The sequence below is a fragment of the Zophobas morio genome, unplaced genomic scaffold, assembly GCF_036711695.1.
Source record: "Zophobas morio isolate AGI-343-1 ecotype UQ-CSIRO unplaced genomic scaffold, CSIRO_AGI_Zmor_V1 ptg000024l, whole genome shotgun sequence".
In the NCBI taxonomy this organism is placed as follows: Eukaryota; Metazoa; Arthropoda; class Insecta; order Coleoptera; family Tenebrionidae; genus Zophobas; species Zophobas morio.
The window spans coordinates 176,681-191,110 of NW_026972129.1; the positions used below are offsets into that span (position 1 = coordinate 176,681).

The window sequence follows — 14,430 nt, forward strand, 5'->3', positions numbered from 1 at the left end:
TGTACGACCTGTGCGAGAGTGACCAAGGACTAGGGCGAGAGGGCCGATGCAACAATGCAACGTCGGTTCGCCTTTCGAAAGAATTGCAGTGGACATAGCGGGTCCGTTCCCGGTGACCGAGTACGGAAATAAGTGCATAATGATCGTCAGCGATTACGGAATCAAGAAGCCACGACGGTTGCAACAACGCTGATTGACAAATGGATCAGCAGGTTTGGGGTCCCAATGGAATTCTCCATTCGGATCAAAGCAGAAACTTCGAGTCAAACATATTCAAAATGGTTACTGAAGTAATAGGTATACGGAAGACACTGACTACACCGCTGCACCATCAGTCAGATGGAATGGAGGAACGGTTCAATCGTACCATGGAAAAACATGTTTCGAATGTGGTCGCCGAACATCAGAAAGATTGGGATCTACATCTTCCACTGTTCCTACTGGCTCATCGATCAGATGTCCATGACACGACGGGTCAGACACCGGCGCGGATAGTTTTCGGAAGAGAATTTTGTCTACCTTGTGACATCTTGTTCGGCTCTCCGAGTGAAGAACTAAAGGAGGTCATAGATTACGTCGATGACTTGAAGCACAAGGTGCTGACCAATCACGAAACGGTACGGCACAAGATCCGGGTGGCGAGTGACAGAATGAAAACACGCTACGACTTTAAGGGTAACTCAGTAGGATTCCAGGCAGGGGATTTGGTATGGCTTTATAATCCCCGACGAAGGAAAGGTCGGTACCCGAAGTTGTCATCAGACTGGGAAGGTCCATATACTGTAGTAACGAGAATCAACGATATCGTTTACAGAATCCGACGAGGGCCGAAGACGAAAATGAAGATCGTTCATTTGGACCGCCTGATGAAGTACAACAGCGACATCGTCGACGTTTCTGATCGGGACGATCAGAACTTATGCGTGGGCAATGTTACGAAATAAACACAAGCGCCGTCCCAGTACAACGCCTATGGGCCGTCAAGAACTTTCTAATGTATACGGAGATGACTCATCGTCGAGGACAGCGGCTGGCGCTCGCTGGAGAAACGCCTGGAAACGGAAGTCGCGATAGATTCCAGAAAGACCTATATCATGAAACTTCTAGAAGGAGAGTATGGCTTTAAATAGAGAATTATTCAGCCAATTCAGCAGTCCAGTCACTAAGTCGAGTTGAGTGAACTACGGAGTTATTCTGTACATAATCGCTGTAATAGTTACTCGTGTAATTTGAGTTATTAATATTTGAATTGTTGAGTTTTACCCACACCGATTTTATTCACCGATCATCGTAACAATATTAAGGTAACATAGATATACCGGCTGTCTCGAAAATGGCGGATTAACTCTTCAGTGCCTTATATACGGGGGTTTCGGGAATTCCAAAAAAATAATAAAAAAATTCTTTATAATGTAGATTACGAAAAAAACGTGATTTTATAAAAGTAAATTTGGCAACACTGTCCACACCTAATGCGTGAATACCTCCGGCTTACTTTCTGGTTTCTTAGTAACGATGGTAACTGAAATCCACCTTCGCTTTATATCAGGCAAACATTGTTGTCAAATGGAATTTTATCAAATTATTACAAAAACAACACAGCCATATCTTTGTGCATTCTAACTAAAATGGTAATTAAACATGGTCATGGGCGAGCAAAATATTAACTAAAAGTTTTACTACTAGTTATTCTGATAATGAATGAGTTGTTTAGTTGTTAAAAGTTGCAAAAGAACCAATTTTAAAATCATTATAACTTCACCAAAATGTGCGAAAAATTTTTTTTACTATTTTTCCCAGACTCACCAGTTGATTGTTAAGAGCGTAGCGGAGAGTTAATCCGCCATTTTCCAGACACCCGGTATAATGACTAATGGTGCATCTTTCTGTAGGGATTATAATTTCAAAATATGGATTGTATTTTTTGTTTTTAATGACTGAAGCTTTGATAAAATGTAATTACTATAAAGAGAGTATTCGCACTGTAAAAATTATAAGATTTACGGATGGTTATTCATTGGTAATATTCTCAATGGTTACTTACCTCTTGCTGTGACAAAAAAAACATAAACTGGTCACTTACATTTTAATTTTTTGTATAAAATTTTGATTCATATCTATAACAAATTAAACTGCAATGGAATAATCTGTTGCTTGCCCAGAATTACTAGGTTTAGACCAAAGAGAAGATTTCAAACCTAATTTAATTTTCTTGATTGTATCTATGTCACATTCGGCTTCACTTAGTTCTGGTCGATCTACGGTGTTTTGATCCAAAGACTTCTTTTTAGTAAAAGTAGTTTCGGTGATTGACAACCGTGAAAAAATTTGTCTTTGTGATGAACTCCTGCCTTGTTGAGACAATCTGCAAATATATTAAATAAATTAAATTTTACCAAATTGGTCAACAGCTAAGCTCTAACTTTTATAATATTGGTCAATTATTATTTAATCAACAATTTTAAATAATACACACCTCAAAAAAATTAACGCAACATTTCAAATTTGTTAATAACATCTGAAAAAATTACAAAAAGATACTAAAAAACATGCCTTATGATTAGTTAGAAGGAATTTTGTTTCATCTACGCAAAAAAAAGTTCCTTATCATTTGTAACTGGTGGATCTATTAAAAGAAAGAAAGTATCTTATCATGGTACCCTTAGATCCAATTCTAAATCACATGGTTGTGAAATGTTTGAAGTGAAAACGTCATTTTCGCTTATAATGAATGTTCCTAATCGCATTACGCGTAATTTATCGAAGAAGCGGCCATCCGGGCTGTAGCTTTGATTGAAGATGGTTAGACCCAACGCTGTGGTCAATCTGCTGGGCGTTGATCGTTCGACCATTTCTAAACTAATGCAAAATTATCAAAGTACTGGAAGCATGAATAGAAGACTAGGACAAGGTCGTAAACGGAAAACATCACAACGAGATGACCGATTTTTGCGCTTAACAGTACTCAGGTCGCGACACTGCACAGCAAAAATGCTCCAAAAAGAGATTTTAACTGCTCGCGATGTGGTGCTGGGTACTCAGACAGAACGAAATCGTTTGCGAGAAGTTGGTATGCGTCCAAGAGTACCTCCCAAAGCATCCTTGCTCACCAGGGCACACAAGGTAGCGCGCTTAAACTTTGCGCTAAATCATCAGCATTGGAATGTCGAGGATTGAAGCAATATACTGTTTGCAGACGAATCTCGTTTTTGGCTGTATTCCTCAGATCGTCGTATGCCGATGTACAGACGACCTGGCAAGCGATATTTGCCTACCAATATTCTTCTACAAATGAATTTTGGAGGAAGCTCTATAATGTTTTGGGGTGGCATTTCCTACACCGGACATACTGAATTGGTGGCGCTACCAGGAGCTCGTTTAACAGCTACACGGTATATTACTGATATTTTGGAACCTCATGTTATGCCCTGTGGAGCCTACATAGGGCTAAATTTTACATATATGCACGATAATGCGCGGCCTCATACAGTTCACATTGTGCAACGATATTTAGAAGAGGTTGAAATTCTGCTTCTACCACGGCCAGCCAGGACTCTCGATATGAACCACACTGAACATGTATGGGACTATGTGAAACTGAGGATAAAGGAGCGCAGATTGGTTCTTGGAGACTTTAATGCCATCTAGAATGCCATCGTGCAAGAGTGGGAATATCTTCCGTAAGAGTACATTAGGGGTTTAATCGAGAGTATGCCTCGACTAATGTAGGCTGTTATTAGAGCTAGAGATGGAAATACTTCGTATTAACTTGACTTTTGTTTGTGTTGGATTGTTATTAACATTTAATGGCTAAGATAAAAGACCAACTTCTGGTAGTAAATTTTGTTTTTGCTCGTTTTGTCTTTATTTTACTTCACTGTAAATGCTACAGTTGCCTACAGGAGCATCTCTTATAGTAAATTCGCAAAAACAACGTGTTTCGTTAATTTTTTTGAGGTGTGTATTATAAACGGCTAAACCAAAACTTAGCTCTCATTTAAAAGTAATCTTAAAATATTATCCTTTGAAAAATACGAAAATCGTACTCTTATTAAGTAATAGGAACCTTTCTATAAGGTGTATTTTTTTGTTATCAAATTGGTACAAACTTCTTGGGAAACACTAAGAAAACTACGTTTAGTTAGTAGAAAACATGTTATCATTTTTTTTAAAGTGCATTTTATGCATTCGCACCTTGATTTTTTCCCCAAAAATTGTGACAACGTGAGTGATGAAGATGGAGAACGCTTCCATCTGGTCATTTTGTCGATAGAAAAACGTTACCAAGATCGATGGAACACCAAAATGCTCGCAGAATACTGCGGGACCATCAAGCGAGAATAATAAAATCTATAGGAGGCAACCGAAAAAACGTCGGTCTTAGCTGTTTCTTTTGTTTTTTTCGTTTTTTAAACTACAGTCGTTGTTTTTTTCTTAATTATAGTTGTTCTTTTGTTAATATGCAAATATGCATTTTTTTTAATTGAGCTAAGTTATAAGATTTATGCTCTTTGTTACAAACACAGAGACAAATTAAACGAAAACAATTTCAAAGTTAGAGAGAAAAAATTAAATTTTGTTGACCAGTGATTATTTAAATTTAATGAACCTTTTTTCACCAATATTAAACACTAAATATCGTTGGCATAGAAATTATAGTATTTAACATTACTAGCATGTTAAAAGGTCTTTATTGGCAGACAAAAGGATATGACTGGTGAGTCGCGACGTATTATTAAATAAGTATATTATTGGTTACTCACTTGTAAATAACTATTATAAATAATAAGTGAACTCTAGAAATTCGAATACTTGGAAAAAAATCATATGAGCTTTAGATGTGTTGCCTTGAAAACACAGTCAGCACTGGCACTTATTGTGTTGTTTAGTTGTGTCACTTGGATTTATCCATTTATCGTTTTCGATTTATTGATTACGATGAGTCATCAACGCCGTACATACTCGAACCCATAGGCGTCGTACCGGGGCGGCGTATGGGTTTATTTCATAGCACTGCTCCCTCCTTAATTCTGATCGTCCCGATCAGAAACGTCAACGGTGTCACTTCATGAGGCGGTTTAAATGAACAATCTTCATTTTCGTCCTCGGCCTTCGTCGAATTCTGTGAACAACATCTTTGATTCTCGTCACGACAGTAGGTGGACCTCCCCAGTCTAGTGACAATTTCGGGCAATGACTTTTCTTCTTCGGAGAATATAGAGCCATGCTAAATCCCCTGCCTGGAATGCTACTGAGTTAGCTTTAAGGTCGTAACGTGTTTTCATTCTGTCAATCGCCACCCGAATTTTGTGGCGCACCGTTTCGTGAACGCCCAGCAGATTCTCCTTCAAGTCATCGACGTACTCGATCACCTCCTTTGATTCTTCACTCGGTGAACCGAACAGAATGTCACAAAGCAGACGAAGTTCTCTTCCGAAAACTATGCGCGCCGGTGTCTAACCCATCCTGTCATGGGCAGCTGACCGACAAGCCAGTAAGAACAGTGTAAGGTGTCGATCCCAATCTTTCTGATGTTTGGCCATCACCTTCGAAAGATTTTCTTCGATGGTACAATTGAACCGTTCTACCATTCCATCTGGCTGTGGGTGCAACGGCGTAGACCGTGTCTTCTGTATCCCTAGGACCTCAGTAACACTTTGGAATAGGTTTGACTCGAAGTTTCTGCCATGGTCCGAATGTAATTCCAGAGTTAGTGCTACATACTGGGGTCAAAAATTTTATAATAAACTGCCAATCCACGTAAAAACTTATAATATTAATTTATTCAAAAACACTGTCAAAAAGTTTCTGCTCACAAAAAGTTACTACTCTTATCATGAATTTTTGAATGATGTGATTGTACTTAAGTAAGGTGTCACTTTATATTCTATAACATCTGTAAGAAATGACGTGTGCAAGCATTTATTGATATTATGTAAAAGCACAAATATATTATTATTGTTATTATTATTATTGGGACCCCAAACCTGCTGATCCAGTTGTCAATCAGGATTAAATAACCGTCGTGGCTTCTTGGTTCGGCCATTTGCTGAAGTAATAGCTGACCACCGTTATGTGCTTATTCCCATTCTCGGTCACCTCGGTCACCTGGTCCACTGCAATTCTTTCGAAAGGCGAACCGACGTTGCATTGTTGCATCGGCTCTCTCGCTCTAGTCCTCGGCCCCTTGACCGCCGCACTGGTCGTACATTTCTTGCACCACCTCTCGACCATTGTGCATTTCTCGAAGTACTTCCTTGGTTCTAATGGCCGGTACCACCAACTGCATGGTGGTATGTTTCCCGTCCGGACTCTCCCACGCGCGCTTAAGCAATCCATTCTCGACACCCAGGGAGTCCCACTGAGCCCATAACACCTTAAAATAGGGTGACTCGTCTGATATTTCCGACCGAGCTGGCCGTTCTGGCCCATCTTCTTTCCATTTGAGCAACAGCCTGATATCAACCTCCTCCTCTTGGTCTTTTCTAAGATGTGCTGTGTGCATTCTTCATCTTCTACGACTGCTGTCCTTCCACAGTTGAACGTTTCGCGTTGCGCCATCTTGTCGCAGTCTTTGCAGTTCTTATACGGTCTTCCCGACAAAGAGTCCGCATTATTTTAAAGCTTACCAGCCCTGTGTCGAATTTTGAAGTGATACTGTTGGAGTCGTTCAAGCCATCTAACTACTTGTCCTTTGGGATTCTTCATCCGAAGGAGCCATGTAAGAGTTGCGTGATCGGTTCTAATTAGGAATTTGCGTCCATACAGATATTTATGGAAATGATCAACAGTCCTGACAATTGCCAACAACTCATTCCTCGTGGCACAGTAGTTCTTCTCAGGTTTTGAAAGTACACTGCTGAAGTATTCGATGACTTTTTCTTCCTTGTCGTGCACCTGTGACAATACGGCACCTATTCCGATGTTACTCGCGTCCAAGATGAACATTCCCCATGAATGCGGATAGGACAGAATAGCACTAGAGCATGGTGCATTCTTCAATTTTTTGAAGGCTGTCTCACATTCAGCAGTCCAATCAAACTGGGACTTCAAATCCGTCAGCCTGTGCAGAAGAGCAGCAATATCAGTAAACTCGTTGACAAACCTTTTGTAGTACGTGCACATTCCCAGGAAACTCCGGATTTCGTGCTCATCTCGTCGTATTGGCCAATCGCGAATCGCATTGATCTTTGTTCCCGTAGTAGTGAACCCGTTTGCCGAAACAGTGTGCCCCACAAATTCTACTTCTTTTTGAAAGAGGACGCACTTCTTCGGATTCAACTTCAAATTTGCCTCCTTCATTCAGCTAAAGACTTCTTCAAGGCTGGTCAAGTGCTCCTCAAATGCATTTCCCATTACCATGATGTTGTCTGAATAGACCAAACACGTTTTCCATGTTAACCCCCGTAGTACCATCTCCATTAGCCTCTCAAAATTAGCCGGATTACACAGTCCAAAAAGCATTACGGTAAACTGATACAAGCCACTCTCGGCAGAAATAGCGGTTGTTTCCTTATCTTCTGGATGAATAACAACTTGCCAACAGCCGCTTTTGATATCTAACGTGGAGAACCATCGACGGTTTAATTCCCCTATAACACCGTTATCCAGCATTTTTCATACAAGTTTCTCGGCCTGTTCTTGTTTCGCCAAAGGTAGTCTTGACGGATCGGTTGCGCGTCTCCAGTGTTTATCCGATGACGCAAACATTCCACTGTGTTTCTGCAGGAACTCTCTTGCTAGATTCCGTTGATAATCGGTTATATGACCCAGCTCTAGGGCAGGAATTTCTAAGTTGCTTTTTATTATTATTATTATTATTATTAAAATATATTATTCAGTATGTTCAACAGAGTTACCTCCATTTACAGAACATACAACCGTTAGAGTGTGTTAAAGAGTAAAGACGTGTTTCTCTCAATTTTCTCTTTATTATATATATATATAATTAATTGTTAATTGTGCAAGTGGTGCATAATGTCTACGTGTATGTGTGTAATCTGCAGCAAAGAAGCTAAAGCTACTGATTGTGTAACATGTGATATTTGCCGAAATACTGTTGACATCAATTGCTCTGGTCTTTCTCGTCAAGAGGTGCAATGTATACGTTTGAGTTCAAGGAAAATACATTTTTATTGTAATAATTGTGACATTGTGGCGACAATCAAAAGCTTAAAAGTAGAAATAGATAGTTTAAGAGCTGAGTTATTTGAATTAAAAAACAAGCAACATGTGGCGGCCGATGTTCCAGACGCAGGCAAGAAATTATCTGATGACGAAATTATCAATGAGGTCGAAGAAAGAAACAGACGTGCCACTAATTTAATATTATTAAATCTCCCCGAACCAAACGGCAACTCTGCTGAATTGCGCAAAACTTCTGACCTTTCGAACTGCATCACAACTATTCTTCCCGACGCTAATGCAGATAATACTTCAATCCTATCATGTGTACGTTTAGGTAAATTTAACAAAGAGAAAATCCGTCCTTTAAGAATTGTGTTTAGTACTTCTCAACTAGCCCTGCAAGTCGTTAAGGCCTATCAACGCAAAGGTAATCTATACTTAAATCGTGACTTAACTCCAAGACAACAAAATATTTCCTATCTGGTTAGATCTGAATTTAAGCAGAGGAAACAAAGTGGTGAAAACGATATTGTGCTAAAATACGAAAATGGCATTCCCAAAATTATCGCAAAACAAACAAAAAATGTGTAGTTATCCAACAGTCAGTATTTAAGTTGAGTTTAACATATCAAAATGTAAGGGGATTAAACACAAAAGCAGACGTTTTCTATCCGAATGTCATTGTGAATAACTCTGATATTGTTGCAATTACTGAAACGTGGTTAAAAGAAGATGTTTTGAGTAGCGAATATTTAAGTACCAACTACAGTGTATATAGGGCAAACAACAGAGGTCGTGGCAGGGGTGTACTGTTAGCTGTTAAATCACATCTTGTATCCAAGAAATTACCACTAGTATCACCGATTGCAGATGTAGATCTAATTTGGGACATCTTTGATTCTAAATGATCAACTAAAACTAAATATCATTAATGTATACCTCCCTCCAGGGTCTCCGACTGAATATTATGATGTTATTTTTGAGTATTTAGAAAACAACTGTCTGTTATCTTCAAATACAGTTATTGTGGGTGACTTCAACATCCCGCAATATTACGTCCAAATGGTACTTAATAAAGCTTTAAACTATATATCGGGCTCGTCTATCTTTCTACGTGACTTCCTAAATGTCAACAACTTGCGACAATGTAACTTTGTTCTAAATTCCAATACAAGACTACTGGATTTGGTGCTAATTTCTGATAACCTCAACTGCACAGTATCTCGTAACGAGAACCCACTGGTAACGGAAGACCAGCATCATCCTTCGTTATCTCTAACTCTCGGTATCCCTATGTCTAAAAGTAAAGATAACAAATTCGTAACAGCAAACAACTGCATCAAATATAATTTTCGCAGAGGTGACTATAACGGATTATATAGTGCACTGTGTAAAATTGACTGGTTTCGTCTGATGGTAATTACAAATGTTAATGAAGCTCTTGACTCTTTTTACGATGAAATATTTAACTTATTTAATACCTATATTCCAAAAAGTACTGTCCGTACATCTTCCTACCCAATGTGGTTTACACCTACTATTATTGACCTCGTTAAGAAGAAGCAGCAATTGTGGAAACGTTTTAAAAAATTTGGATATGAAAGAGATTTAATGCAAGTCAATTCACTCAGAAAACGTATTAAGAATGATATTAAAAAGGAATACACAAATTTCGTATCTCTCGCTGAACACAATATTAAAGGTGATCCTAAAAACCTGTGGAAGTATATAAACCTAAAAAAAAATAATACAAGTATTCCTGGTAATATGTATTATCAAGAGACCGAGTTAACAGATTCACAGGCAATAGTGAATCACTTCGCAGATTATTTTAGTTCTGTCTTTACTTGTGATAATTCTCACAGTGATTCTGTGTTCGTCTGTGATAAGGGTAGTGATATAACTAACGTTTTACATAACTTTGTGATTTCCGACTGTGATATAAATCGTGCTGTGAAGAAAATTAAGCCCAATCTCACCATGGGTCCTGACGGGGTGCCAGCGTTCTTCATCAAGGATTGTGTCACATGCTTACTTCAGCCTTTGTGTTTTTTGTTTAATTTAATTATTTGTAAAGCTACTTTTCCTGATCGTTGGAAAACTGCTAAGGTTGTCCCTGTGTATAAAAGTGGTGACAAACACAATATACAAAACTACAGACCCATTGCTATCATATCGAATTTTTCGAAGTTGTTCGAATCCATCCTATCGAACGTTTTGTATCGCCATGTATCACCCATGATCAGTACTTGTCAGCATGGATTTATAAAGGGTAGATCGACATCCACTAACCTTTGCGAATATGTCCAATTTATATCTAACGCGCTTGAAGCAAGAACCCAAGTTGATGTTATATACACAGACTTGTCAAAGGCGTTCGACACTGTTAAACATGATGTTCTTATTAATAAGCTTTTGTCTTTTGGCATATGTAATAATTTATTAAATTTATTCAGATCGTTATTGCTAAATCGTGAACAATATGTCGAATATCGTGGTTTTCGTTCCTACAACTATCTTACTTCTAGTGGTGTTACACAGGGTTCAAACTTGGGACCTATTCTGTTTGTAATCTTCTTTAATGATGTATTCTTACAATTTAAATGTCAGGTCTTCGTATACGCTGATGACTTAAAAGTAGCGAATTGTATCTCTAACCTTGATGACTGTCGTACCTTACAATCTGATTTAAATAATTTTAAAGTGTGGTGTGATAACAACGGTCAAATCATCAATTACAAAAAATGCAAACTTATAAGATTTACTAGGTCAAACACTAACATTCTGTATCAATATATGTTAAACAATACTGAAATTGTTACAGTCAGTCAAATAAAAGACCTTGGTGTCATTGTAGATTCGCAGTTGTCCTTCGTACCACATATAAACTATATTACTGATCATGCTATGAAAATGTCTGGTTTTATCTATAGAAACACCCTGCATTTCACTAATATTGATGTTTTACTCACTCTTTACTTTGCGTATGTGAGATCCAAATTAGAATATTGTTCCATGGTATGGGATCCGTTGTATAATGTTCACATTAATAACTTAGAACGTATTCAACGGAAGTATTGTAAGCGAATTTATTTTATTAAGTACGGTGTTTATCCTGTAAGATCATTCAGTCATCCAGTATTATTATCGGCTTTTGGCTTGTGCTCATTAAAAGCAAGAAGAACTTTCGCAAATGTATTATTTTTATTTAAATTAATTAATGGCGTTATTAGTTGTAGTAGTCTTGTTAATCAGATCAAATTTCATGTGCCTAGATTAAATTCCCGTTGTCCATTAACTTTTGCTCTTAGCATTTGTCAAACAAATCAGCACATGAATGCCCCACTAAATAATATGTGTCGGTGTTATAATGGCATACCGGAGGTCGATATATTTACGTACGATATTAAAAAATTTTGTTCACAATGTAAAAGCGTTCTTGGTTGTTAGTTTGTAGTTTTATGTGTTACTATTTTGCTAAGTCTTCTTTATATTTATATATGTCTTCTATATTGATATTTTGTATTTTTGTATTTATTTATATAACTCTTACATTAATCCTGTTAGACACTAATGTCTGTTGGATATTAATAATATATATTTATTTATTTATTTATATAAATGGATATAGAAAATTAAGATTAAGATAAAACATATACAAAACTACTCTCCATAAAACTTCAGGATATGTTAGAAAAACTAAGCCTCTTGAGCTCGTTGATCGTGGTGTCAAATAGATCTACATGTTGACTTGCATAATTACCTATCCTACACATCATCTGCAGTGGTAAGTATTTTAAAATTTCCGTACGCGGTGTCTGTAGATATAGCAAAGATTTATATCTAGGACCATATGATCTGTATTTGACATGGAATTTTATCTGCGAAAGCAAGCTTGGACAATCAAAATTTGAATTTAATAATTTAAACAGGAATATTACCTTAGCTATTTGTAATGTATTAGTTATTTTACCGCCAACAGTTGGCAGCATTTAGGTTGGTTTCTTGGGGATTACGTTAGCGTCGGTTGAGAAAAGTAAAATACCATGTAATAGAAATAGTTATTCACCCTCAAATGTAATGTTATTAGTAGTTGATTAATAAAGTAAATTTAAATAAGTAGTAGAGACACTACAACTGACGACGAGAATAAAGTATACGAAGGCGTCGCAAACAACACAGGAAGGTGAGTAAGCGAAGAAGTACCTAGTACGTGGGTCCGTACAAAATGGCGTTAATCGGAAGCATCCACAATTTCAATCCAAGAGGGGACAACTGGATCCTATATGAGGAGCAGTTAGAGCAGATTTTCCAGGTGAACAATATCACCGATGTAGCCGCAACCGAAACAGCGCCAGCTGCGCTTTTAAGTTTAATAGGGCCTGACACCTACAAAATGTTGCGAGACTTGCACCCCGCAGATGCCGAAGGACAAGACGTACGATGAACTGTGCACGCTACTGAGGAAACAGTTTTCACCGACCACATGCACGTATCGTAAAAGAATCGAATTCTATGATGCCAGGCAGGAAGAAAACGAAACAATCAATGAATGGTATGCAAGGATACATAATTTGGCAATCAACTGTGATTTTGGGCAACAATTGAACCACGTATTAAAGGACAAGTTCATATGTTCGATGAAGAAAAACACCATTCGAGAAAGGTTATGTGAAGAGAAGCCGGAACAGACGTTAGAAAAGCTAGTAGAAATAGCACTGAACAGAGAGTCAACCATACTGGCCACGACCGGAGAGGTGAACATACTGCAGCATAAGAGGGGAAATGGATTTCCAGCAACAAGGAATCACCGAGGCACCAACGAAAGGCGACAGAAACAAGGACAAAACAAAGACCGACAAGAGAGTTCAAAGGGTGAAACAGTCTACACGGGTAACAGTAACGAAAAATGGAAATGTAAATGTTGTGGGAATATGCATATGGGACAGCAAAAATGTAGGTATAAAAATTACACGTGTAATATTTGCAAAAAAGTGGGACACTTAGCTGAAGTTTGCTGGAGTAACAGAACGCAAAATAGCTTAGAAGTTAACTTAGGTAAGGTAGAGATAAATACGATTAATGTAGACAATCAACAACCACATAACATTGTCAACCAGTTTCAGTTAAATGAGGTTAAATTTAAGGATGGTAATCCAGTATATTTACCTGTAAAGATTAATGATATAGAGTTGTCTGTATTAGTAGACTCTGGAGCGGCAGTTTCAGTAATTAGTGAACAGAGTTATTTCAAATATTATATATAGCATTAGGCTGAAAACTTTTTCAAGTTGTCTGATTGAGCCCTGTGGCAATATTTTTGTAGAAATAGAGCACAATAATATAAAGCATGGTAATTTTAAATTAGAGATTATACCAGACAATGTAGGGACAAACGATATACTTGGTCGAGATTTTTTGAAATTATTCAAATATAGGTTAGTGACAGAAAACGAACAAATGAACAGTTTAGATGTAAACACAATAGTCAACAAAATGGCAATAGAGTTTAAGGATGTATTTAGCTCAAAGTTAGGAGTTTATAAACATAAAATTTTCAAGTTGCAGATGAAGGACACGGCTGTTCCCATAGTCCTAAAATCCCGACCCGTCCCATTAGCGCACAAGGAGAAGATTGAAGCAGAGTTAAAACTACTAGAAGATGCAGGTGTTATAGTCCCGACTGAAAGCAGTGAGTGGGGCACACCATTAGTTCCAGTCCTCAAGAAAGACGGTGGAATACGATTATGCGGAGACTATAGGGTGACGGTAAATAAACACATACAGGAGGTCAGATACCCTCTGCCTCTCATTGATGAGTTATTTGCGAAGTTGAATGGAGGCAAAACCTTTTCAAAAATAGATTTGAGCAATGCGTACAACCAATTAACATGTCTTAACATGGAGCACACACAAAGGCTTCTATAAAGTGATCAGATTACCTTTCGGAATAACCACAGCCAGTGCCTTATTTCAGGGGACCATAGAACAAACGTTACAAGGGCTAGATGGCGTGGCTAATTTTCTGGACGATATAATAATAACGGGAACGTCCACCGAGGAACACGAAAAAAATGTAAGGGTAGTGTTTGCTAAACTAAGTAATGCAGGATTTAAGATCAACTTAAACAAATGCAAATTCTTTCAAAAAGAAGTAAGCTTCTTAGGACACACAATCACTCAAGAAGGCATTAAGAAAAGTGATAATAAAATAATGGCAATATTAAAAGCACCGGTACCCACAACAGCCACCCAGGTAAAAAGCTTCGCAGGTATGGTGAACTACTACAGTAAGTTCACACT

At 37.9% G+C, this 14,430-nt stretch overlaps 1 protein-coding gene across 7 annotated transcripts in view; it reads right to left on the reverse strand.

Annotated features, from left to right (window-relative positions):
- Positions 1 to 1,669: 1,669 nt before the first annotated feature.
- Dscam2 (Down syndrome cell adhesion molecule 2) overlaps positions 1,670 to 14,430 on the reverse strand; it is a 956,598-nt gene continuing 943,837 nt past the window's right edge. For 6 of the 7 annotated variants that reach the window (XM_064064644.1, XM_064064647.1, XM_064064646.1 and 3 more), the window contains one exon: positions 1,670 to 2,365. In XM_064064644.1, the coding sequence (XP_063920714.1) occupies positions 2,128 to 2,365 (238 nt within the window). In that variant the 3' untranslated portion in view covers positions 1,670 to 2,127. The remainder of the gene's footprint in view (positions 2,366 to 14,430) is intronic. The other variant, XM_064064645.1, reaches the window with a different exon arrangement.